Below are 26779 nucleotides of genomic sequence, written 5' to 3'. Positions count from 1 at the left end.
GCAGATTGAGTCAAATGTGGTTTTTTTACTTACATACAAGCACTAAGAGTTGCGTCATTGCGCAACACGGAGACAGCTGCCGAGCGGCGACACATCAGTTCCAATCCTCCCCCTTTTGGCTCTTTGTGATTGGTCGGAGAATGTGTCAGTCAATGGGAGGGGGTCAGGCTGGAGCGGGGGAGGGGGGGGGGGGTGCACCGCTAATTTCCATATGTCTGTGAAACAATTTTGGAGTCACATTGCGCTCCCGTGCGTCGCTGTCAGCAGCATCAGTCCTCAGTGGACGTCACCACCAGCCTCGGTTTTTGGATTGGTTACTTAGATGAGACGCTGTGGCGTGCATCAACCTGCCCCTCGCACTGAACCTTGAGACATCGCATCCACACACTTCAGTCTGGTGGTATTTTTGCTCCTGGAGTGAGCTGCGCCGCGTTAAATCAGCGCGCCACGGAAACTTCAAGGAAGTCTTCAACTTTTGGAAGTGTGCGTCGCGGCGAGTCCACACGGCTGTTAATCCGACACAAGCGGACTATTTCCTCGGGGAAACTCAACGGAAAGCTTTATCCTTTTTCTTTTTTCAACCCCCCCCCCCCTCCAAAAAAAAAACATGTTCACCAAGTGCTCCGTTGTGTTATTGAATGCCCTTTTTCTGGTGCGTGCGCTCTCGGCTCACGACTGCACGCCGTGTGGTCTCCGCACTTGCGTCGCCAAAGCGCCGCACGGCTGCGAGGGCGGCCGGAGCCTGGCCAGGGATCCCTGCGGATGCTGTGACCACTGTGCCCGGCTGGAGTGGGAACCATGCGGCGGACAGGACTGGGCGCACGGCTACTGCGCACTGGGGCTGACCTGCGCCTCCGTCAACGGCACAGGAGCGGCCGCGATCCCTGAAACCGGAGTGTGTAAAGGTGGGTGGTGCCCTTTCTTTTCTGAATGAACTCGTGTAACGGGGAGCACTACATGTGCTGCTAAGTTCTTCAGCGGTGTAATTTAAAAAAAAAAGAGCCGTGGGTGTCAATTAACTCGGTGAGGGCATCACCGTTGAAATGTCACTTAAGCCCTGAACTGCAGTGTCTGTTGCTGCCTGGAGCAGCTCATGTTCAACTGCTCTCTCTTCCTCCTCAAAGCGTCGTCGCCTCTTTGCTCGCAAGCCACGGGGAAAAGGTTTGGAAGCAGTGATTTGGCATCAGTAGTCTCGTTTAGTCTTTCTTTGCTTTACAACTCAAAGAGGCACGCATACAAAATAAAATAAATAAGAAAGCAGTGAGTTAAAGTAAAACCAGAATGATTTCAACATGGACACTGTTCAATAGTAAGCTGTAGTAATTGCAACCTGTATACCAGGTCTCCTGCAGGTTTACATCTGAAATCTGGTGAATCCTCAGTGTTCTACTGATCTGTTCCAGCCAAGACAAACTTGGCTGCTAGATTGTCGATGGGCTCATTTTACGCACACTCTGGCAACTTTCTGACATCCAAGTCACGTGTAGGGTGTCAGGTTCTTAACGGTGAATGCCCTGAGGAACAAACCAAGCCACCCAGCGGCTCCTCCACCTGCACTTTGTCCTGAATGATTGAAAAGGACTGCGGGGACTTTAGGGGGGAGTGAGCGGCTCTCAGTAGGTGTCTAGGATGGCCTGACCCTGCCCCCTCGCCATCCCTCTGTGGGGTGGTCCGAGTCAGGGCTCCGGGGAGGGTCTGAATCCCGGGGGCCGTCCCAGGGGACGCCGCCGCCGCCCGCCCGCCGCTGCTGATTGGGCCTCCTGTGCAGGTCAGTCTGGCGCCTGGAGGACAGCTCCTCGGCCAATGAACGGCTTTGGAGCGAGTGGCAGACCGGGTGGCTCCCCTGATTGAGCGGTGCCTCTTCTGGTCCTCTGGCTTCAGGGGTCTCGGATCACGCTGCTGACCCCTAAATCAGACACACACACACACACAATCTCAATACCCTAGCGGGTCCACAGGTTGGGGTAAATAAACACCTCCCGCTGTGTTTCAAGGGGCCACAGTAGGCAGGCTGCTGGAGGCTGATCCCAGATTTCCCTCTTCGAGCTCCAAGGGTCTTAAAGTGATTAGGCTCGCAATCAGGAGTAAGGGGGGTAAATGTTTCCGCTTTCTGATCCCCTGCTTTTCTCCTCATAGTTTTGATGTTCTGGGTGGTCGCAATTTGTCAGCGAGAGAGACGCAGCAGCTTGTGACAGGTGACATATTCCGTATCGTATCAGGAATATGCCCCCTGGCAATGCATCGGCCCCAGTCATCAAGCATGTGTTTTTCAGACTTGGGAGTGTAATGTAAATATACACAGGTATCTAAATGTGATGTGGAAATGAGCTGGAGATAAAGTGTGAAGTCTTTAAACCCAAACTAATCTCTTGAAACGGTTGTAGGTTCCCATGAATAATACCTGTGATGTTGAAATCAGTTATTCTCATAAGGGAACCAAATGTTGAGGTTGTAGGTGGAGTGTGTTTACGCGTTTTGTGAGTACACAACCACCTGCTCTAGGGTTCAAAGTCACCGGGGGTGGGGGGGGGCTGTCAGGCGAGGTGAGACGGTTCAGGCTTTTGTAGCTAAACATTTCGTTTTGACGCCGTCAAGTTTCCGCCGGCTCCAGAGGCACTCGACATACCACGTAACAGAATGTCTATCTTACACGGACGCAATGTCCACTCGCCTTCTATTTCTCCCTTCCTTTGTTATTATCTAATGTTTCAAAGACTTCCTTTTTAGCTCACTATCAGCCAGAGGGCCTCTAGAGGTCAGCTTTCTCATCCTGGTTGCCAAGACAAGTAGTCTCGGTGGCTGAGAGAGCGGAATCCCTCTGGGATGAAGCCACGGACCTCGGCTACAGTCATGCCCCCGGACAGATAATGGCTGGAAGTGCCAGACCACACCAGGGTCGGGCCAAAGGCGGGCTGGGCTGAGGTAGGCCCGGCTTGGAACGAGCTGGGCCGGCCACGGGGTCAAGCAAGAAACAAGTTAATGGGGGTGGGGGGTGGGGGGGGGGGGGGACAATGCCTTCAGTGTTCAGCCTTTCAGGTCATTGTTTTGACTTCTACGTCGGTTTCTGCACGCCAGATTTAGCACTCGACACAGACAGGCAACGCTGCCGCCACCACCTCAAATGAAAATACCCTCCCGGGCACAGGAAAGCCTCGGGGTGGAAAAAATGTGGAGGTGAGGATCATTTTAAGGTGAAAGGAAATCACGGAACGTTTTAGGGATTCAAAAGGCCGCTTGTGCTCTTCCCGTCCCGATGGCCGTCTGGTAGAGCTATTAACGGCACGGGCTGGCTAAAGGTAGTCTCACCTTTACTTGCAAGGAGTCATGCAAAAGAGTTTGCTTCCTTTTACTGTTATATTGAATTACCTGCAACAGTAAAATATATTAAGTACCCATTGTTTCTATAGTGAAACGTCTATTTTAGTTAATATAATGCATGTTTTTTTATATTGAATTTAATTTAACGAAAAGACATTCCATTCACTTTGGGTCCTCGTGTTATTCTTGCTCTGAATCCGAACTGAGAATGAAACAGATTTTTATTTTAAGAGGCCTTCTTCCCAGGTAGGATTACCACAGCATTCCGATAAACACACCATGAGGTGGTAGTGTTTGTGTTGTATAGTTGAACCTATTCACCGGACCGTTTCCTCTGTGTGTAGAAAAGAAAGCCAGAGTATTATGATAAGCTCCGATCAAGCTTCCACCCTGTTGACTGAGGCCTGGGAGCCAAATGCCTGGCAGCGGGGTTACTCGAGGTCACAGTTGGTCTCATCCTGTTTACTCTGCTGCCGCTCTTGGCGAGATTGGACAACCGTGAAGGAGTGTAATTTGGGAGTACAAATATACGTTTATTCACGCACGCATGGGAACGCATTTTTACGACACATCATTCGGGGCCTTCCTTCTCAGGGTGAACTTCGCTCCAAGTTGGGCAAAGCCCCAAAAAGGTGCCATCTCGCCAGCTGAGGGAACAATAAGTTGCGCAAGTGGTACAGAAGAGGATTTCCAGCGGCCCACGGAGACGGAAACCCTGGGAGGGCCCCTTGCTTTGGAACAAAAGCAAACAAATGGAATCAATGGCTGGAGTAACGGGGCATGATGAGGGAGGGAGGGAGGATGGATGGATGGCGGCCCAGAAATACACTACTCACCTCAATAGCGATGTGTCGCAACCGGCTAACCGCTAATCGTCTCTTGGCACGCGTTAGCTTGCGTTGCGCTTCATCTGTTTCTTCATTCCCGGCTATAAATGTGGGAAAGAAAACGGTTCACGTGATAAGTTCATTACCCTACCCATATGTCTACCCTACCCTAATGTCCTCTAACCCCTACCCCCCCGCAGCACTCCCCTCGCATCCCGAGGCCGGCCTGGAGGACGAGCGCTGTCCCCTGATGACGGGCTGCGATAGAGCCGCGGGCCAGTGTGTGTGCGACGCCCGTCACTCCTGCCTGGACTCTTTCCGCTACCCCGACCAGGAAAGCTGCATGAAGGCCGGCCAGTCAGGTGAGCCCTCTCTCTCTCGTTCACACACGTATGTTGAAACACGCACGCACGCACACACACACACGTGTATGTAATCTTGAGTCAGAGGGGATAATACTGTCCATTGAGAGGAGCTAATGCATAACAGATGTGGCTCTGAGGTGACTAATGCTACTTGCATGTCATGGTGATGACACACATGCTAAGGCTTTGTGCATTGGATTGTATCCCCCACTCAACCTCGAGTGGTGCCAATGTGACTCATTGATGACCTGGGTTTGTGTTTGTGGTTGTGTGTTTGTGGTTTCAGAGGGTCGGAGGCACGAGCACCGGGAAAGACACAGAGAGAAGTACGTGGGTCCATCCAACCCGGCCTGCATGTTCTCGGGGTGTAACCTGACCACCGAGGGCTGCGTGTGCGAGTCTCAGAGCTGCCACCACCACTTCGCCTACGTCAACCGCAGCCAGTGCCAGGATGCTGCAGGTAACCTCCACATGACCCGCGACATGACCAGTAGCTTTCCTTTGCTCGTTTAGGGTCAAAATGTGCAGCTTTCTACCCGAGTCTGCAACTGCAAAGTGACTCTTCAACTGGATTTTTGTCAGTTCATATCCATTTTAACTACATTCATATAAAGATTGCTACAGCGTTGCACCTCCCCTGCACAAAGGGCCACTCTGAGTGGAACACAGAATAATAATAAAATGTTTGACATAAAGCATAGAGCCGGAAACCAATGGAAACTTGTCTTTATATGTGGTTACCTTTAATATTAAGCCGAGGGTCCCTTTAAAGTGCTTAAGACTATGTGTGTGTGTGAGATGGCAAAGATGTACATTGAGTTACTGAAAAAAGTACTTCCCATGATACCATGCACAGTGGGAAAAGTGGAGGCGGAGGCGGCTCAGGGAAAGACTGAGACCAATGTGATGAAAAGAAAATGAGACGGAAAGATGGAATATGTGAATCTGACTGACAGGGTAGAAAAATAAGGAACAGTCTGAAAAGCTCCAGAGAGAGTCTGATGGATGCTCGAGAAGAACAGAAGATCCCTTGAACGATGTGTGAGAATTACAACAATGTGTGTTCTCCCCCTTCTATTAGCACCCTGCGCGATTGACACTACCGCCAGAAAAATGTTGGCACGGACCGTTGGGTTTTCCTCATTTGGACTGCGAGGCGTCTGGTAGAGAGACAAAGTGGCGGCTGCCTCCTGAGTGACACTTGCAAAATGGGACAGGGCTTCCACTGAGTGAACTCGCTGAACCTCTGCGTATGTTGGGTCAACCTCGTCCTAATGAACGAGCAGGAGACTGGAAAACCGCAACCCCCCCTCACCCCCCCCCCCCCCCCCCCCGACGAAGTCCCCTGCTGTAGTGAAGTGGGTGAACTTGGTGACATTCCAAAGCCTGCGATTGAGGGTTTTCTTTATCTTCACGCTGCTCCCGTATGATACTCTCCTAAAAACAAGCTGACATTTCAGACCAACGGCGGCCTGCCGATGACAAAAAGACGCCGTCTGGTGACGTGCCCCTGGAAGAACATTTGAGATTATTTATCTAAACGCAGCGCAATAGAGGCCCGTTGTCACAGTGAAAGACGTGGCGCCACTTCCCCCGTTTCGTAACTGCCTCGTCCACCAAGCCAACGGGTGACATTTTTTCAGCAGCTTATGAGTTCTCGCTGCAACACCCTCCCCCCCCGCCCCCGCACCGCCCTTCTGATGGGCCCCTCATTAAGTAAGAGACCTGGGATGTGTGTGTGTGTGTTATGTCTGGGCCTAGGCATGCGCATGGGGACCGTCACACACGACCACGCGTGCGTTTGCGTGCTGTCTGCGTGAGATAATTATCTAGTTTGTCTAGAATGTTTCCGGCAGAGATTCCCCCCCCCCTCCCCGCCCCTCCTGCCCTTGTGTCCGTCACCAGCGGGACCGTCCTCCGTGGTCGGGACGCTGTCTGCACAGAGACGGCGTCCACCGCTCGTCCACCGCACACTCTGTTCCGGAGCATCTCCTCTCCGAGGTCACACGTGGAAATGGTTTTGACCCATTCACGTTCTCTCTCTCTCTCTCTCTCTCTGACTCACCCAGTGGTCTCGTTGGTTCACCCCTCTCCCCACGTGACACACTGCGATCTGCTCAAACTCAACATTTCCTCCGCTCCGCCACACCGTAGGTGTCCAATCGCCCGATGGTGTGCGCTGGTGTCGTTTCAGCGGGATCCTGAAACGACACCAGCGCTGGTATTCGAGATGTAATTTGGCTGCAGACGTTCAATCAGAAGCAACAGACGTAATACCCACATGTCCGGGAAAAGGGGATGTGATAAGTATGAGAGAAAGGGGGGGGGGTGGGGGTGGGGGAGGGGGAGGAGGCAGACACAGGAAGATAGGAAATCACAAGTGAAGCAGACCGTTTTGTTGAGGTATTTGTGTCCAGTACAGGCTCCAGGGGCTTAGGAGGGTGGTGTCTGGTTGTTGTTGGGGTTTTTTTTGACATATTTTATTCATGATAAGGGTCCTAACTGCTATTTTAGAGGAATTCCTCTGCCGACGGGAAAAAGCTGTGGCATTTGGGACGTGTTTTGGTCACAGAAATGGTTGAATCCAAGCGATTTAGAAGCAGTCGGGTTGCACATGGCGGTGATGGAATTCACAACCGGGCCCGTCAGACAGAGAAGCAGTGCTTGCTGCGATTGCGTGTCACCCACAAATCCTTCCACCTTTGCCCCCTTCCCTCTCCTCCCTCCCCCCCGTCCTGCCCCTCTCCGCCCCGGTGAACGGACTGTTAGTTCTGCTTGGCTGCAGCCTCTTTGTGGCGCAGCTATTACTGGCTGAGCCAGACCGCCGCCGCCGGCTGGCAGGGGCGCGAGACGTCTCCGCGCTGCGTGTTAGTGTGCCGCCGTCCGCGGAAGCCGTGGCCCCCTCGTTGTACCCTGCCAGCTGCTCAGTTTCCCAGTGTGTCATTTGTGTGTGTGTGTGTGTGTGGTGATTTCAGAGAGGGGACAAAAGTCCTGTGCAGCCAACGAGACAAAGAACTTCCCCTAAATGGCATGTTGGGATTGCTGTCTACCCGCTCACTGCTCGTGGTTTGCGGTCCCCCCCCTCCCCCCCCCCTCCCCTAAACCAGCCATAATCAGACCAGTGGTAAAAGCCAAGACACACACACACACACACGCGCACACACACATCATCGCGGACCATTCCTGCGCGCCCACCTCTAACCCCCTACATTCACTAAATCCTGACCTAAAACCCCGGACCCATTCCGACTGCAGCCTAAGTCAACTCCTTTAGCTCCCGGGACGATTTCATCCATCACCCGGCATTCTTTCACCCCAAATGGGAACAGTTCCACGCGGGCCAAATCCACCCACAGCTACACTGCCTCTTTACGCAATTTCACACACCAGGTGTTCCGTGCGTTTGCTACATATTTGCCGAGATACGTATGGAGCTATAGTGTTGCCTGAGTGACAGTATGTGCGACATGTATTCAAGTATGACCCCCCCCCCCCCCCATTGTGAGACCCTCTATGAGGTTGCATGGGAAGGAATTTTTACAGTTAAATGCATCAATCGGGTGCACTTTGAGAGCAACATTAAGAAGAAACAAGAACTTTGCGCTCCTCATATTTTTGCTCATGTTTTCTCAATGGTGTAGTGTCTTTACTGAGGGACGTGATTTAATCATGAAAACATCGGTCGTATCCGTTGGAACGGTGATGACACGGCACAAAATTCCCACTCACAAAGCACGATGAACCAGACGTGGTTCAACGCGTTGGGTTGTCGGCATCACCCAGTTCAGTCTGTTCCTCCTCACCATTACGGTTTCCTGCCTGATGTAAACGATTAAGCCTCGGGCTCCTGAACACGGGGCAAAGTCTCTGCAACAAAAAAATTTCGGTCACGGTGACCCAGTTGGTGGCTTTTGGCCCGGACCCCCTCACACACTCCCACACACACTCGCCGATGCACACCTCGGTCCTGGGCCGCAGGTCTGCGCGAGACGCGGTGCTTGATGCGTCCCATTTTCGCGGGGGGGGGAAACTTTGTGAAAACTCGAGGACGGAGCAGAAAACGCACGCAGGCAGGGCGGCCCGGACTGAGACCGCTTTGTTCTCCGCTGACTTGCTTCCAAAGTCAGTCAGTGAACAGAACTCACATTGTGCGCATTTTCCATGAGTAAACTCGGCCTGTCAACACAGCCTCTTCTGCATGGCCGAGCCGCTCTGGTCCAAGCGAAGACTGCGCCGCTTGTACCCGGGCTTCGAAGAGAAGAAAACCCCCTTTAGATAGGAGGTGTTTTTCTTTATTCAATAAACTGCTGAGGGGCCAGAAATAGGCAATGTTAACAAAAGGGACCGTTCCGTGGTAATTAAGAGATTTCCGTATCCCGACTCGTGCAGACTTGGGTGTGTGTGTGTGACTGTTCCTTTGAGGTCAAAGGTTTTCCATTCTTTGGTATACTACAGTTATTGAAAAGCACGTATTGCCTAATCTGCAGAGGGAACTTCTCAAACACAGCACACATCAGGCCTTTTGTGTTTGTGCAAGCTGGAGTACGTCCACCATTGTGACACGAGATTGGTTCTGCGGTTGGTGACTCTCTAATTACAACCATTTATGCTCCGAGATAGAAGACAAACAGCACAGGATAGAAATCCATTTGCTGCTGACTTTTCTCCATCTTCTCCGTCCGCCTATTGTGCTTTTGAATACGCCAGCTAGAAAATTATATTAATTGGGCCTGCCTAGGCTGGACTGTTTCCACGGATGGATACAATTCTATTAATTTAAATGACAATGGTATGTCTGCCAGCTTCTTTTCCCAGCGCGCTCTGACCCCAGTCATTATCACCACTGAAGGAGCAATCAGCCCTTCTCCGGGAAATATACAATGCACAGAAAGTGTTTGTCGGAGCAGAACGTTTGTAGAAGATCGTCTCAGGCCATTTTCCTTGGCTTAAAGCAGTGTGAGGTTTTCATATGCAAAACCAGTCTTCGACTGAGCACTGGCAGACTTTGTTGGATGTGAAACGTTCGCCAATCAGAGGACGTTTATTTTAACTCCAGCTTGGTAATTAGGCCTAAACCAGTTAAACGTGTTGTAGCCTCCCTTAATTCAGGGGTTTTCCCCTTCATTTTCTATGAGGCTATTCAGCCACAAAGTTTTATCAATGAGAGCTTTGTGGCGGTGCTCACTGTTCCCAGGTTGCCTGAGTAAACAGTACAGTACAGATACCTCACACTCCCGCTCTATTTATCTGAAGCCAGTAAAATTCAACATTTCCCCCTATCCTCAATTTCATCTGTCAGAAATGTTACCCCCACCCACCAAAACACAGCGGCCGCAGTCATACAGCTCCTCTCCTCCGTGTTTATTCTAGGTCAGGGAGGCATCAACGGTCACCCAGAATCCCAGCAGAGCATCATGTCTTAGAAAAAGCTGGAACGGTTAACTATGTACAGGGTGGATCAAAAGTTCCGGCTGTGGAGTTGAGGACCGGCTGAGCAGAACCATTATCAGGGGGAGGGAATTGTCAGTCGTCTGGACCCCAAAGTGCTCGTCGGTTCAATTCCCCACATCTTGTGGCGAAAAAAACAGTGGGATCCATCTACAGGTCTTCGAATGTCAGGGATGAGGCCCATCCTCTGAGAGACTGGGGCCAGTCTCTGAAGGCCATCGAGAGAACTTGGACCAGATTTCACTCTTTCTCACCCATAATTCCCCCACTGGTTAATGGCGCCTTTCCGCTCTCGGCTGTCAAAGTGTGTATTTAGCGTGTTTTCAGCGCGAGATCTTGGCAATCACTCAGACAATCGACAATCCTAGGGACAGGTTCGAGAACATGCTCACCCCTCTTTTCTGCCAATTACACTGAGAACCAAATAAACACAGCCCTTTGGTTTGGGTAATCCAATCTTTGTAAGGTAGCTACTGTTCTCGAACAATGGCCGTACAGAGGGGAGCTCCACTTTTCTTTTCCTGAACCGGCTCCAAAATACACCCCCGAGCCCCCGTGCCCAAATTTCCAGTACCCTTGCACCTCTTTCCCCTTTTTCCAAGGGGGTATCAGAGCTATTATGTTGCCTCTGGCCAATGAAAAGACTAACACATCCTGGTATGCTGAAGTGAAGGGGAGATTATAAACTGGCAAGAAGAGAATCTCTGTTGAAGGTTGGCTGGTATTAATGACTGGTTTTAGAGCTTGAGGGGCTGTTTGGATTGGGGGCCCGGCTGGGCGGGATCAGAGGCCCGTTGCACGGGACCCTTTTCGTGTCCGGAGCGACGCACTTCGCACCTCTTGACAGGATGCCGCTGTCGCCGAAGTGGGGGATCTGATGACTCCGTGAACTCAGCCTTCAAACTGTAACACGAGTAGCGGTCATTTCTGACGTGGCTCAACTGACGCGACAAGTAGCCCTCACACACACACACACACACACACACACACGTCCGAAAAATCCCTCCCTCCTCTTTGGAAACAGGGTGGGGACCGTCTGAGCGCGCAGCAGTTTTTAAAGATGCAAAGGGCCTTCGCCCCTTTCAGCACACCCGATGTCAACGTGCATCCATTGCCGTGTGTTTCAGAGGAGCTGAGGTGTGCCGGCGTGATGTGCCCCGCCGTGCCGGCGCCCTCCTGCCCCAAGGGTTCGGTCCTGACCAAGAGTTACACCCCGCCTGCCGGCTGCTGCCCCTCCATACTGCCCCAGTGCACTTGCGACCCGCGCGCCTGCCACGAGCCCAAGTGCCCGGGTGGGCAGCGCGCCGTGCCGCTCAGCCAGGCCAGCGGGCAGCCGGGGGACTGCTGTGACGTCTTCGAGTGCCCGAAAGGTGAGCGCGCTGAACTGCACACGCAATCTGGGGGGGGGGGGGGGGGGGGGGTTGGCAATGGCACAGTCGGCGTGAGAATCATCGCCTTTGGAGGAAGCAATTATTATTTTCCTCAAGAGTCATGTTTTCCTCCCTGCTGACCGAACGCCAGCAGATGAAAAGGAAAGTGGCTGATTGGATAATTGCTGTTGTGCTGTTTATCAGGCTTGGCCACGGTTAAGACCGCGGTTCAAAGACCTATTTGCAAGGGTGTATCCACAATATTTCTTCTGCCCGAAGGGATACTACATATAATGGGTCTTGTAAAGCAAACCAGTAGTTTGGCATTTTTTTTAACCTAGTGACAATAGATGCAAGGAGAGAGAGGGCAGATGTGGAAACACAAACAGGGACACCTCAGCGTGGCCCAGAGGCAGCCAGGAGAGCCAGGAAGGAAGGCACGGGAGGAGGGGAGGGGGGGGGGGACCTGTGGTATTGGTCTGTTTACTTTGCGCTCCCAACAAATATTCACTGTTTTACCAACAGAACAAATTCCCATTCTGGGCCCTCCACATGCATAAATGAGTGCCGCGTCCCGGAATTAATGGACTTAACGAGCCCAGTGACCAGAAAAGTGCTTAGGCTACAAATTTGCTGAACAGAAGTGCAGTGTCAAAGGGTTCCTGTCTGGTCACACGTCCAAGGGGAAAGGGTTCAACAGTTCATTGATGGGAATGCTTTTTATGTGCTCCCGTCCGCCAGTGGGGAGGGTAATCGAGTCCGGCAGGCCAGCGTGGGCTGAATGGCGGCCCTGGGGGCCATGGGATCAGTGTTTTGATAACAAGTGTCTGCTGCTCTTTGGGCCCGGGGCTTGAAGCCTTTTGTGCAGCCCCTACTGTCCGTTAGGCCCCGCATGACTGCGCGGCGTGTCAGAAAGCTCCACAGACCGGGACACGGCTCGAGGACACCGACGCCCCCCCCCCCCCCCCCCCCCCCCCAGAGCACTGGCCAGAAATACTCTTATCCAACGCATATCAAGTCCGAGGCGTTTTCAAATACCAGACGTGTCCTCTGATGGAAACAGCCATTAACGCAACCCCCCCCTTCCCCCCCCCCCATCATTCACTTGTTTCCACTTCCCATTTGGCTGATGACAGACTCTTTCCCCCGCTTGCAGGGGGAAGCGCTGTATCTGAGTGATGAACCTGACCCGATGTCGTCCGATGATACGCAAGATCCTGTTTAGCTGTTGCCTGCTGTCTATAAACAATATTCCGGCCCCTTTCCCCCCCCCCCCTCTCCTCCCTTTCTAGTGGTCCCTGGATGCAGGGTAGGCTCGGGACTGCACGTGCTCTTTTGAGATGCACGTCGGTGTTGAGAAATGTGGCTGAGATCGCCAGCCAAAGGATCTCAGGGGGGCTCAGCTTGGGTCTGTTCTAAACACGCAACAACAGTGTCCCCGGACATCGATTGCGTAGTTGTTTTGCTGACACAAGTTCAACTTGTAGTTCTAAATTGGCCATGGATTCATGGCCGATCAAAGTATCACTACTGTACTGATTTGAACAAATCCCATATATATTCTGCTTTGGGAATAGTCATGTTTCTTTGCTTCATTGTGAATGATATAGACAAGTTTTGTGTCAATGTTTCATGGCTCATTCATCTCCATATTATATATATATATATATATCTGTACTTCAAATTAGAGAAGACTGCACGTCACAAAGCATGTCCGAAATTTAGACCCTTGGACGCCAGTTGTTTTAGGTTTCGGGGCAGCTAAGGTGCTTATTGCGTTTTGGCTGCTTGGTTTTGCTGCGCGCAATGCCGGACTGCAGGAACACCGAGGAAGAAAGAGGACGAGACGGAAAGAACGAAAGTGAAAGAAAGAGAATAAATCAAATTTCTCGGCTGGACTTTAAAGCCACAGTAACCGTCCCGACCTGCTCTGAATCAGTCTGTCGGGAGGCATTCGGGTCATCGTCACAGACTCGGCCCGGAGTCTCAGAGGCACGGCCGTGACCTCTGCCTCTCATTAATAGGAACTGCTGGCCGCACATCTGGCCGCATCTGCGCAATGCCTTTACCTCGCACATACAACTGTAGCTACTCCTCTGGATTCCTTACGTAACCACATGGCCTCACTCGGCCGTTAGGTGGAGTGGCTTTGATGAAAAGAGGTTTGGCCACCATTGTTTTTGAATAATTAACAGTGTAATTTGCATGGTGTGGAAATTATATATTATTGATATAATGCACACAGTCATGTATACATGCCAACTGTCAGGTTTTCCTGTATGCTGTTTTTGGTTGGACCATGCTTTGCTGTAACTGGCCTTGTTTGAATTTCGTAACACAGTGAAAAGACGTTTTTAAGTGCTTGGATGCTATTGCGAAAGTCAGGGCCAGAGCTTTGATTCACTCCACCTGCCACCAGCACGCTGAGCCCAGATTCTGCCAAAGCCTCAGACCCACTACTGTTTTCTTTTACCCGCCACTGCAAGAGTTTGACTCCTTTTCAAGACTAGATGTATCCCTGTGAAATTCCTTCTCATGGACTTGGCTTGCTCCATTGTCTGACAAATGCCATTCCAACCCCACAGGCTTAAGCCATCAGTGTCTGCGTCAGCACCATTTGGTTTGGGTTAAACATTTGCATGAATAGCAGAGCGTGGATTTGTGTGTGTGTATTGCATATGTAATTGATTGTATACAGTTGTGAGATTCTCTCACTGATCGAGATTGACGTTTGTGATTTAAAAACTGCATTCTTCTGTCATCCAGTCATGAGGAGAAAATCCTTGTGTTAATCTTTGCACAAATGGTCACGTGGTTCTCGGGTTAAAACCTGTCACCAGCTTGTCTGACTCCTCTCGTCCTTGTTCCCTCTTCCTCAGTCTCTCCAAAGTGTGTCCACGACGAGAAGGAGTATTCCGAGGGGCAGGTGTATCGCGTGGACCCCTGCTGGCTGTGCCGGTGCCGGGGAGGAATCTCCTTCTGCTCCAAGGCGGAGTGCGCCGAGCTGGAGTGTGAGAACTTCTACGTTCCCGAGGGAGAGTGTTGCGCCGTCTGCCTAGGTACACGCCTTTGCCATTTCAACTCGATTTTCTTAACTTTGCAAAGCGATGAGCGAGAGGGGAGAAGGCCCTGTGTGGCCAGCTGGCAGGGTGGAAAGTCGGTGCCGCTGGAGGTGATATCAAAATTCGCCGTGCCCAACACCTACGACCATGACCCGACTTTAATGGCTTCCTCATATAACCGGTTTCCAGAGTTGTTAACATAGCTGGAAAATCGAGACACACACACACACAAGGACCAACCGGAATTCATTTCCACTGGGGAAAGACTGTAGAACATAAAAACTCTTTCAGAGTGTACAGCGCGGCTGTTTAATGTCTGGGGGAGGGGTATCCAATCGCAGAACACATGTGTTCAAAGCCAGGTAGGGAGCTCGGATCGGGGCGTTTTGGGTTTGCCGCGCATATGGCGGCCACATCTCAGTCCGCCAGAGGCCGGTTGGAGGGAGACGGTCACGGCACTGTGTCCACTTCAGGATTAAACAGCCAGAGTGGCCCGGCTTCACGGGAGTGAGACGCTAAACATCCCGGGAGCGGCCCTCTAAAGTTTCATAAAAAATGGGTCAGAGTACAGCGGCAAAAAAGAAAATGGATCCTGTGCAGGTTAACCACTGCCAGATGGAAGGAACTTCGAAAAAAAAATTAAACGGTTTATAGTAAATGAAAACGGGGCTTTGCTAGATCTAAAGATGTAGCAATCAACAGCACTTTGGCTTTTGGGCAATGACACGTATTGGACCTGAAGGGTCACGGCTGAAACTCGCGCAGATGGGTTCAAGCTTTGCAGTCAAAGGGTGAGCGGACACGTTGGGGACCAGCAGTTACGAGTTACGAAACCCTAAAACATGTCTCTTAAAAACTCCAATCCCCTAATGTATTTTGTCACAAAGCCAAGGGCCTCTCCTCACTTTTAGATGTAGATAAAAACACAGCAGCTCCTGGTGACGAGCCATCTTGTCGGCTCCCTCGTGGAGTATCCTGCTCCTTCCAGCTCTGCTCTCCCTGGGTCTCCTGGTAATTCAATTGCAGCAGAAGATGTAGCATAACGTTAATTGGACTGTAGCTCGGGTTTGAATGCAATTTCGTAGCCAAGCCAAACTGTAGATGTGACTTTGCTGACGACAAGATCAACGGTGTGGAGAATCAAGCGTCACAATGTTTTTAGGTCAAATCCCTCGAACGCGATATTGTAGGGTTGACTATTGGTGTTTGTAAAAATTGTTTACACAATGACAACAAAATGGATACAATGATTAAGTGGGTAAAATAAAATGATCCTTCACAAGGATCTAAGAATCTAAGACTGTTGACCCAGTCTCATTTCCCCATGTATCAATATAACACCGACATAGTCCCTGGCCGAGCCACAACGTGTCCCCTCTGTCCTCTCAGATGTGGAGTTGCTGTCGATGGACAGCACCAAGGCCAGCTGCTGGGTGAACAACAAGCTGCGGGCCCACGAGGAGCAGTGGAAAGAGGACGACTGCACCTTCTGCCAGTGTGTGGACGGAGAACCACACTGCACGGCCATGGCCTGCAAGCAGAGCTGCCAGTACCCCGTCAAGATCCCCGGAGAGTGCTGTCCCTTCTGTGAAGGTGGGGCGTTTCTTTCATTCATTTATTTCTAAATCGATTGGTATCTAATGTGCGTCAGAACCACGTGGCCAGAGGCGCCTAGCGGCCCACGCAGCCCCGCCCCCCCGCCGTGGAGGGCTTTGTCGGCATGGGCTCATTAAAGAGGAGGCCACAGAAAGAAGAAGAAAGAAAAAAGAGCCGCAGGGTTCTTTTGTGTTCCTTTATTACCGCTGCCCGCCAAAATGAGACCCACCTGTGTTCGTGAGCCCGGGCCTCGGCTCTTTAACGCGCTAGGCTGCGTAATTGAAGTGGATCCTTTTTTCTTTTTTTTGGGGGGGGGGGGTGTAGGTGAGCGTAATTAGTTACAGCTACGTGGCAGCAGACCTTCGACGGGGGAACGGCCATGCTGCGACGCCGGTGTGCCCTCACTCAGCGCGGCCCCCACAATAAAGCTGCCCCCCCCCCCCCCCCCCATTCGAGAGGCGTCCGGGGGCTGTGTAACTTCCTAGCAGCGGGCGCTCTTTTGTCTTCAATGGCAGCCCTCGAGATAAAGAGTGCTTTTTAGACGCATATTCAACCTATTAATTGGGAGACAGTTCCAAGCAATAAGACGGGGAGATGTAACCCCCCCGCCCCCCGCCCACTTACAGTGCGTTCCACCCTGGTGTAATTGCTCCACATTTATCCGTAATCGCTGTTTAGTCCATACTACGAGCGTAAATAGGCAGCTATTACAGTTGGCACCAAAAGGCATCGATGAGGAAGAACACGTCGGGGTTTTTTTTGTTTTTTTAAAGAAAACTGAGAAAGTCATGGAATGAATCCCAACCTTTACCCTCCGTCATCTCCTTTTGTGCCCCTAGAACCTTCTTACGAAACAGTTAGCCCCCTGCTGTGCCCTCCCCTGGAGAACTGCTCCCTGTCGCCGAACGACTGTCCCTACGGCTTCCAACAAGACGCGAACGGATGTCTGCTCTGCCAGTGCCTCAACAGTGAGTCCCCCGAGAAGAACGAACATCACACGTCTCCTCTGCTTCCCGCGTCGTGTTGCAGCGGCGGACATGCGGCGCCGTGCTAACCACTTGGTTTTCACATCAACAAAGACATGTTCATATCCAGGACGTTTTATTTGCATGCGTTGGCTACTCTTGATATGGTTCCTCAGTCAGAAGAATGTACCTATGGGGAGCACCCGTGGAGCCTCGTGGCTTTCCTTTGATGGATTGTTGTGCCCCCGGTCACATGACCTCTCGTTCAACTCTTTCAGATGACTCCTGCCCTGACCTGGGAAAATACTGTTCCCTCCAGTGCCCGACGGGATACAAGACGGACGATTCTGGCTGCGAGGTGTGCGAGTGCAGCATTCCCGTGCCAAAGTGCCGCCCCTTGACCTGCTCCAAGACCTGCCCCTATGGATTTGTGTAAGTACGACCTGTGACCCTGTGGGTTTCTCATTTATCTCTCATCCAGGATTTTTGAAAGGTAATTTTACCTCAAACAGAAAGTCAAATATATATTAAAGTCTATGAAACTGAAAAATATCATGTTAAAAAAGAATATTATGATAAATTATGTTTTGAAAAACACAATACATTTGTCTAAAAATGTTTTGAAAAAAAAGTGAAAAATTATTCGGTCCAAAATATTTTTGGAAAAGAAATACAAAATATATTTGTTTGAAACATTTGTCAAAAATTTGTCAAAAAAATCAAAATACAAATGTCATACAAAAAAGATATTTTGAAGGTATTTTGAAAAAAGTCGTCGAAAAAAGTCTAAACATATATACAAGTTAAAAAATGTTAAAAAAGTTAAAATTATCATAACCAAAAATATTGGGTCAAAAAATGTCATGGAAAAAATATTAGGTCCTGTTGAAACAAAGAACTGTCAAAAATGTAAACAAAAAGTAAGCGGTCCAAATTTATTTTCAAAAAAATCAAAAATATGAAATATATAAGTCAAAATATGCTAGGTCGAAAGATCTTTGAATATATTAAGTCAGATTATGTCATTGAAAACATATTTACATATGTAAAAAAAAGTTTAAAAAAAATTAGTCAAAAGATATTGACGGGAAGGAGGAGTGAAAGTTCAATACTTATCGTAAGCCAGAGTCTGTTTGGTCCTGGTCTAAAAGGAACATTGCAGCAGTAGTGCATCCAAGATCAAAGGGCCGACCTTGGTAGCAAATTCCAGGTCTTTAAAGTGTGTGTGTGTGTGTGTGTGTGTGTGTGTGTGTGTGTGTGTGTGTGTGTGTGTGTGTGTGTGTGTGTGTGTGTGTGTGTGTGTGTGTGTGTGTGTGTGTGTGTGTGTGTGTGTGATTTAATGGGATGCCCTCGCCAGCCTCTCAGCCCCCTTGCAAAACTCATCTCCCCCCTAATCCCATTTCACCTAATAAAACATCTGGAACTGCCCGGTCTCCAGGCACCGCTCTCATTTCATAAATCATCGTAACCGTCTCCAAATTTACGATGAAAAACGCATCAGGCCTTCGGGAGACCTACACCGTTGGGATTCTTACAGTGTCTCAGCCACGCTGTGGCAGCCAGGTTTCTATGTCTGCGTCTGAGGGAAGAGGGGAGGACGAGGAGGACCCTGTGGGTGGAAAAGAAGAGCAGGAAGTCGGGGGGGGGGCGGCTTTGTGCCTTCATGAGCAGCAGCAGCAGTCTGAAATCCTCCCAAGATCTGGCCAGCTTTACGATGCAGATCCATCTTCTCGCAGAAGACCTCCGCTTGCAGCTACACCGAAGAGACACAGAGGGTCCCTGTGTTTGCATTTGGCTGCATTGACGACGTCCCGTGTTGTACAGTAATGCACACGTCCAACACTGAAGGTGCAGGCCTCCACACGTCAGGAGAAACAGAAGAAAAATAAGCGTTTTTTTATTGTGACCTCACGGGGGTCATGAATGGTATTTTTCTGCTCATCACAGTTGCTGAAATTGTGCCATGCCAGCGTCCCTCCATGGGACACGCCCCCCCCCCCCCCCCCCGCCCCCCGCCCGTTGGGTCCCTCGGTCCAAACGGGTGGGTTTCAGATCAATAGAGGCATTAGCCAGACCCCAGCGAGGCCAGCGCTTCGCAATAACTGGTGTCATCACTTACCCCGAGGGAGGGTAGCTGGGCGAGAGAGGCTGAATATGAGAGAGAGAGAGAGAGAGAGAGAGAGATGGAGAAGAGGTGCCCAGGATGAGAGAGGACCTCTTTGTGCATTCTTTTCATCAAGGTTTTTCCACAATGCGTCGACCTGCAGCTCATCACATGTGTCATAAGGCTTATGATCGTATCTCACTGGCCTGATTCCCTCTGAAGCCCTTGCAGCCCATAATACTCCCCCGCGGGGCTCTGCTTTGACAACTCGACTCAGCTTTCGTTTCTGCTCCGTTTAGTTTGATTCCCACTGACTTTCCAGCTTAAAAACCTGACCGCCAGAATCTCCCGTCTCCCCCTCGCTTTCTTTCTGTCCTTTTCTGTACCCTCCCCCCTGCCCCCCCATCGAGACGCCCACATGAGCCCCTGTCTGGACGCTGCTCTTATACGTGTCCGCCAAAGGCTCCTGGAGCAATAAGGACGGCAGCAGAGTGAATTGAAAGCATCTGAGGCTTTAGGTGGTTCCTTCCACAGTCGTCGGCGTGACGGGGGGACGCCACGTTGTTGGCCTTTTTATTAGGCCTTCTTCAAACGCGGCCAATACAGAGGGAGAGGGGGCGGGAGGGGGGGGGGGGGGGGGGGGGGGGGGGCGGTCCAGATGTTTATTATACCCGACTTGAGCACCTGGGTCGACCCTCGGCCACGAACGTCACGTCTCGGGTCTCGGAGAGTTTTCTGAACCTTTCGAGCTGCGCAAAGGGTGTCTTCCTCTTCTACTTCCTGGTGTCTTCCTCTTCTACCTTCCTGGTGTCTTCCTCTTCTACCTTCCTGGTGTCTTCCTCTTCTACTTCCTGGTGTCTTCCTCTTCTACCTTCCTGGTGTCTTCCTCTTCTACCTTCCTGGTGTCTTCCTCTTCTACTTCCTGGTGTCTTCCTCTTCTACTTGTCTACCTGTCACGTTGCCCCCCCGAAAGTCATTTTGTTTGTTTCTTTCGCTCCACAACGCAGGAGGAACAAGCATGGCTGTGAGATGTGCCGCTGCATCAGGTGTCCTCCCTTCACCTGCGACAAGCACTGCGGCGACGGCTACACCCAGAACAGGAGGGGCTGCTCCGTCTGCGCGTGCAAAGGTGAAGCCACCATCTCTAGTTCTCTCCTCCTCTGCAGCACCAATGTGGAGACTTTGGTTTTGAGCCTTGCTTGTAAACAGACTCCTCACACAACCAGGGTTAAAGCAAAGTTTGCAGGCGCCATATTTACGCCGAGATGTGTTTTATTTTTGCCAGTTGGGTTGTATTTTCATCTTCATTTACACTTTGGGTTCTGCCGTGTCCACAAATAGAAGGACGCCACGCGGACAAACATCATTTTCAAACTGTTGGTCAATCTGTGGAATGTTAAACTATTCATGAATAGGAAAGGTTTATTTTTGGTTTAAACAGAAAAGTCAACACACTGCCGAGAGGCGCACTGAGCCCCTTTTTCTCCCTTTCCCCACGACGCTGCAGAAAGCGGCCGCGTCCCGAGCACCACGGCCTCGGCGCCGGCGCCCGCCCACTGCCTCACCGCCAACGGGCGCCGCTACGAGGAGGGCGACGGCTGGCACGACGGCTGCCGCGACTGCTACTGCCACTCCGGGCGGGAGATGTGCGTGCTCATCTCCTGCCCCGCGCCCAGCTGTTCTCACCCGCTGGTGAGGCCCGACCAGTGCTGTCCCACCTGCGAGGGTGAGTGCGACTGCGTCCAAACGGGTGACGCCGCTTTTAACCAGAGGCCCGTACTTTGTTTTTCTAGCTTGGGTCGTTATTCGTGTTTCGTAATGAGACAATTCTAGACGTCGAGTCCAATAAAAATGAGTGCCAAAACGTATGTTTAACCCTAAATGGCAGGTTCCAGGATTACTTGGCGGCGGTGTGGGCTCGTTCATTGATTTTAAGATCTCGTTATATATAGAAATACATGTTGAATTAATACACCTGCCCGGCGTATGTGGCGGCACGAAGTACACAGTGCTCCGTCGGCTCACTTAACAGACGGCTTTGGATCATTAACTGGCTTTTAGGCCTTAAAACCTCTCGCCTACTTAAACTCTACAACACATGGTCTGTTTCTCTAAAAAAAAAAAAAAAAACAGTAGGCACACAGATCCACACCCACACTGCTTTTTTTTTTTTTTTTCTTGTCCACAACCCTCCGACTCATGCGGGATATTTACGGAGGGGTGACTCAGTGTGCTGTTCAAATATTTAGGAGTGAAAGAATGTCTACAACTTTCAGGGAGCTGACGCACAGTCAGGGGACGGCGGGGCTAACGCTTCACAGATGGTACTCCCCACCCCCCCCCGAAAGATGTGTCCGACCAAACTTGTGCCCGAAATAAAAATAAAGATAAAGTGCACCAGCTAAACAAAGTGACAAGTGAAAGTGACAAAGGTAATGGACATGAGAGTCAGTCAGTCAGGGGGAGGGCCCGGGCTCTGTTGATGAGCCCGAACGCCGAAGGGAAGAAACTGTTCGTGTGGCGGGAGGTCTTAGTCCTGATGGAACTCAGCCTCCTGCCGGCTGGAGGGGGCACAAACAGTTCATGTCCGGGGTGGGAGGGGTCGGCTACAATCTTTCTGGCCCGCTTCAAGGTCCTGGAAGCAAAAAAGTCCTGGAGAGACGATCACCCTCTGTGCAGAGCGGATGACACGCTGCAGCCTGCCCTTGTCCTTGGCAGTGGCTGCAGCGTACCACACGGTGACGGAGGAGCAGGGGATGGACTCCATGATGGCCGTGTAGTCATAACGCAGCTCGGACCCCCTTCATCCCTCACAACCTCATCACGTCTCACGTACCTTCTCTCTGCTTCACCGCGTAGGAGCTATTGTTGTCAATGAATATATTTCTTCTTCTTCCTGCCGCAGACGAGTCGGGCAGCGGCCAGCTGGAGGGGATGGACATGGTGGTTTGCAGGGCACCCGGGGGGGAGTTTTACGTGGAGGGGGAAACGTGGAACCTGGACGAGTGCACGGTGTGCACCTGCAGGAAGGGACGCGTCCTGTGCGACGCCGAGGAGTGTCCCCCCGCTCTCTGCCAGACGCCGATCTGGAACAAGGACACCTGCTGCCAAGTGTGCCCAGGTAACAGGGGGGAGGGGGGGGGAAAAGGCTGCGGGAGAGTTTATCACAAAAAACCAAGCGCCTGTTTAATCCTGAGCGGGAGGGGAGTATAAATGCACGTTGGACTCCGTCCAGCAGTTTAATGTCAGGCGCACAACCAGCCTGGACTACTTTCACCGTGGAGGTTCATCCCAACTCCCCTTACAGCTGGAGGGTGGGGGGTGGGGGCGGCAATATGTAACCGATATCTCTGAATCTCACGCCATTCCTCTGGTTGTTGGAATGAAGTTTGACACAAAAGGGTCAGGGCGAACGCAAAGAAACACACACACCCACATATTTGATCTGCAGCTGTACACAAACAAGCCTCTTTGCGCGCGCGCACGCACACACGCACGCGCGCGCGCGCACGCACGCACGCACGCACGCACGCACACACACACACACTTGAAGTCAACATGTCCCGAGCATGAGGCCCACAAATCAGCAACGCGTGACTGCGCCTGAGAGCGGCTCCTCCAGAATGCCTTATCTGCCTGCATCTCCCTTCACAAAAGGCAGATTGTCGGGGGACGGGGGGGCGGCCTTTGATAAACGCATGGGCCTGACCACCAGGAATGTGGGAATAACACGCGTCGGGCTGACAGGCCCTGTGATGTATGTGTACAGTAGGGCAGTGCAGTTTGCACATGCTATCTAAAAAAGTCTTTGGTCATGAAAAGGGCCACAGATCCCCCCCCCCTCAGGCCCCGCGGGGGGGTCCGATGGGAGGGAGAGTTGAGGCCAAACGACTTCAGTGGATTGTGATGTTCTGCAGACTGGGGGGGGGGGAGTAGAAGTCCACTGAAGAGGCAGTTCTGTGTCACTTCTCTAAAACCTCATCAACCCCCCTCCCCCTGTTTTTTTGCGCCACAGAGGAGGCGCTGAGCCCCTTGCTGCCCGTGAACAGCAGCCAGCAGGAGTACTGCGTCACCAGCGACGGGGACGTGCTGCTGCCGGGGGACTCGTGGAGGGCCAACGCCTGCACCAGCTGCACCTGCCACAACGGCACCGTCCGCTGCTTCTCGCAGCGCTGCCCGCCAGCCGACTGCAGGGTGCCCGTCCTGCGCAAGGGCCAGTGCTGCCCGCACTGCCTGCTGGGTGAGTGTGTGAGTGCGAGCGGCGCCGCGTCGCATCTCCCCGTTTTTTTTTTCTTCCGATGTGCGGGTTCACGCGACGCGTCCACAAAAAGGAGGCAAAAGTGCCTTCCCTTCTCTAAAGATGGAACAAGGCGCAGCCTGTTGTTTGGGAAAGTTTACAGTTGGTCAACGCCACATGTCAAGAACCGAGGGGATGCCAGCTTCCTGTGTGTGTGTGTGTGTGCGTGTGCGTGTGTGTGTGTGCGCGTGCGTTAGACTCAGCCACACCGGCGCTACATGGGCAAACACCCATCCAAAGCAACAACATTCCATGTGACACACACACACACACGCCCACGCCCGGCCCGAAGCTCAGTGCAAAAACATTCCTGGAGCATCCGCACATTCACACGTGTTTCCTGTCGCCGGCTGAATCGTCCTGCAGCTCGCTCGCTCTCTCTCTCTCGCTCTCTCGCTCGCTCTCTCTGTGGCGGCGCAGGAAGGCAAAGCTCCAAGTCAGCTTTTCCTATAGAGGAAAACCTCAGCATAGGCTCCCATTGTTCCCCCCTTGACATGTTGCCGTTTTTCCTGCCCTTTTTGTTTTTGTTATTTGCCCCTTTTTCGGATAAACAGCGCTCTTAACGCAACGCCTTTCATAAAAAGCCGCACAATGGGTGGGTGGTGGGGAGGGGTTAAGGTGCAGCGACACCGGGTTGGAAATGTTGTATGTCTGGAACGTTTTGGCGACACTGTTAACCGTGTTCCCCGGGGGGGGGGGGGCGGGCAGAAATGACAACGCCGGTGCCGAGCGGCGTCCCCAAGACGACGACGACGACGACGACCACAGCGGAGAGCGCGACGTGGATCACGGCCGCCACCGTCCCGCCCGCCACGCCAGAGACAGGTAGGGGGACATGTGACCGCGTCCCGCCGCAGGTGGGCGGGGCTTTCGGTGGGACTGACCGTGTTGTCCGTGTTGCCACAGATGAGCCGGGTTTGGGCGAGAATCACCCCAGACAAACGGAGATGGCGGTCGTCTACCAGTCGGCCGCCTGGATCCTGGCGGGCCTCCTACTGGCCGTCATCATCTTCCTCGCGGTGGCGTTGCTCGTCAACAGGAAAAAGAAGTGGGTGCAGATGTCCTGCTACAGCGCGCCAAAGAAGGTGGGACGTCAATGAACGTGGTTTCAAATTAAATTGGTCGGCTTTCGTCAGCAAACCCATGAGTCTGAGAAGGTTCTCTCTCCTGCTGCTGATGCTGCTCAGACGGTGATCCTGAAGAAGCACGTCAACAAGAACTCGGTGGTCTACATGGAGCCCTCCAAGGACAACGCATTTCACAACGTGAAGCACGACTGCGGCGGCGTCGTGGTCCGTTTCTCCCCCGAAATGAGCTCCACGCGTGCCGACAAGATGACGATCCCCAGGGCCAAGCTGAGCAACACCTGGACGCCGCGCTAAGAACCCCAGAACCAGCACAGCGCCGCTCGAACACTGCCCATCGGGAGCGGTCCGGCACCACCTCCTCCTCCTCCTCCTCCTTCTTCTCTTACTGCTGTATCCATGGTGATCAGTGCAACAGAAACACACACACACACACCTCGTTCCCACCCTTCTGTCCGTGTGAAACTGAGGACGTTCCTTGAAGAGACAAAGTGTGTCCACATTATTTCTTTGGCGCGGCGAAGACGGCGCCATGTGGACAGAACGGGACACGAGGGTGGGAGGGGGGGGGACATCTGAAAAGGACACAAGCCACTCGGGGCTCGGCTTTAAAACAGAGGGGGATGCAGCCAGAGGTTCCTCTGTGAGAATCAGAACGTGACTGTGAACATTGTACGATTGTTGCTAATATTTGCCTCCCTTGATACTGGAACTTTGAGGCATTAAGATGAGCATAAACGCTTTGGGGGGGGGGAGGAGGAGAGTTTGGGCCGTGGTTAAAAGGGGATGTAGAGGATGCTGCTGCCCCCCCCCCCCCTCCTGATAATCCAGTTGAGACCAAATTGGGTTAAGCAGCCAAATCAAGTCAACAGGCCTTTTTTAGACGCCCGGCTTTAGAATGTGTGGTTTTTGTATATTTCTAAAAGGTATCTGTTCTAGTTGTAGTGTTCTTCTTGGCCACCTCTCACTTTTATTATGGACGCCGGATTGCAATGTTGTGAAAGTGGCTTTCGTAATTGACAGCTTTGTTTTTACCTTCAAATGACCGGATTCATTCTATGTAAAAAAAACCTAAAAAAAACCTCTACATAATGAACCGTGGGAACCCTGTCGCTGTACAGAAGCCAATGAGCTTCCTCTCTCTCTCTACTCGGACGGGTCGGACCTCAGAGCCGTGCATCGGGACGCTCCATCGGGACCACGCAGGAATGTGACTTCCTGCTGTGTGGAGGTGTGCAGGTTGTTACCGAGCGTCGAGAGATGGCGATTATTGATTCATTCTAAAGCCTTAATTCAAATAAACCGTTTCCTCATGGTAAGGAATCTAAAAGCAGTTAGTCACCCCATGTAGAGATACAGACACAAATGAATCATGTGACGTGGAAGCTCTCTAGTAGCTGTAGACACGTTACAATGAGAGATGTTAAACCACTCACTGCGCATCAATCTAAAGGAGCACGGAGTCACGAAACCAACGGGGGGGGGGTCGTCAAAGTTCTCAGTCCGTTGCCAACTTCTCAATACGAAGAAGTCGTATTGAAGCGTTTTAGTACGTTGTAGATTTGTGTGTTGATTCATGACCACGTGCTTTAAAATGAAGAGGCGACTGTAAAAGCTTACGCAATTCTTTTTTTCGTCTGTAACAAAAAAAAAAAAGAAAAAAAAAAAGATTAAAAAAGTAGTTTAAATTAGTAGGACCGAAGAGTACCTTATTTATTTTTTCACATAGCTTTATTTATTATTAAACTATAGTTTGAGTTTCTTTTTTGAAAAATGAACTTTTGGTAGCCAAAGCTGCTGTACATTGTAGACTATTTACCATTTCTATCTGCTATATCCTATACAAACTTATTTATTTTGTTGCAAAACCTGTAAATATGTTTCGTAGATGAATGAACTGTAACATTCACAACTATTTTGAAAAATAAATGTTTGAACCAAAGTGGCCTGTACCAATGATGCTTTTGAAGAGCAATTCCCCAAAGTGCGATGATGTCAATCAAGATGCTATCAGGGTTTTTTGGGGGGAATTTTTTTTGACCGAACACAAACAATTGTGGGTTCACACACACATCTGGTATGAAGCAGGACGTTATCAGAGTTCTCTTATCTCAGTAGCACATGTGTTTTAGTGGTGGAATGCAGCTTCCGAGGGGAGGTTTCTCACCAATTCAACGAGCTGCTAAAACAAAGACACGGAGGCCTCCAGCGGGGCTGTTTGGACTCGTCCTTCATAAACTTCAAGGCGAGGAAGCCCCAGGCCTCGAAGGACACGCATCGCTTTTGGACAAAAGTATCCATCTGTAAATGATGTCTTATTGTACACCTCAATAAGCAGAAAC

The 26779-nt window shown here is 51.4% G+C and overlaps 1 protein-coding gene across 2 annotated transcripts; it reads left to right on the top strand.

Annotated features, from left to right (window-relative positions):
• Positions 1 to 226: 226 nt before the first annotated feature.
• On the top strand, positions 227 to 24981 carry crim1 (cysteine rich transmembrane BMP regulator 1 (chordin-like)). 2 transcript variants are annotated; one of them, XM_037487278.2, is made up of 15 exons: positions 227 to 905; positions 4346 to 4507; positions 4797 to 4970; positions 11086 to 11328; positions 14208 to 14387; positions 15780 to 15983; positions 16826 to 16954; positions 17230 to 17383; positions 20063 to 20184; positions 20563 to 20781; positions 21961 to 22176; positions 23071 to 23295; positions 24061 to 24177; positions 24259 to 24437; positions 24540 to 24981. In XM_037487278.2, exons 1-15 carry the CDS (start codon positions 608 to 610, stop codon positions 24732 to 24734), a joined length of 2817 nt encoding a protein of 938 aa, XP_037343175.2. In that variant the 5' UTR covers positions 227 to 607; the 3' UTR covers positions 24735 to 24981. The 2 variants fall into 2 exon arrangements, with proteins under 2 accessions (XP_037343175.2, XP_037343176.2); XM_037487279.2 differs by lacking the exon at positions 11086 to 11328.
• Positions 24982 to 26779: the final 1798 nt, after the last annotated feature.

Source organism: Pungitius pungitius, chromosome 14 (assembly GCF_949316345.1).
Source record: "Pungitius pungitius chromosome 14, fPunPun2.1, whole genome shotgun sequence".
Lineage (NCBI taxonomy): Eukaryota > Metazoa > Chordata > Actinopteri > Perciformes > Gasterosteidae > Pungitius > Pungitius pungitius.
The sequence above is the reverse complement of the archived record's forward strand: the minus strand, read 5'-3'. Positions and strand labels throughout refer to the sequence as shown.

What these genes read in the sequence shown, in the direction of transcription:
- crim1 (XM_037487278.2), top strand. Translation starts at nt 608, where the DNA reads ATGTTCACCAAGTGCTCCGTTGTGTTATTGAATGCCCTTTTTCTGGTG. An exon ending in TGAAACCGGAGTGTGTAAAG is followed by an intron (nt 906 to 4,345) that starts GTGGGTGGTGCC and finishes ACCCCCCCGCAG; the next exon opens with CACTCCCCTCGCATCCCGAG. An exon ending in GCCCGCCACGCCAGAGACAG is followed by an intron (nt 24,178 to 24,258) that starts GTAGGGGGACAT and finishes GTGTTGCCACAG; the next exon opens with ATGAGCCGGGTTTGGGCGAG.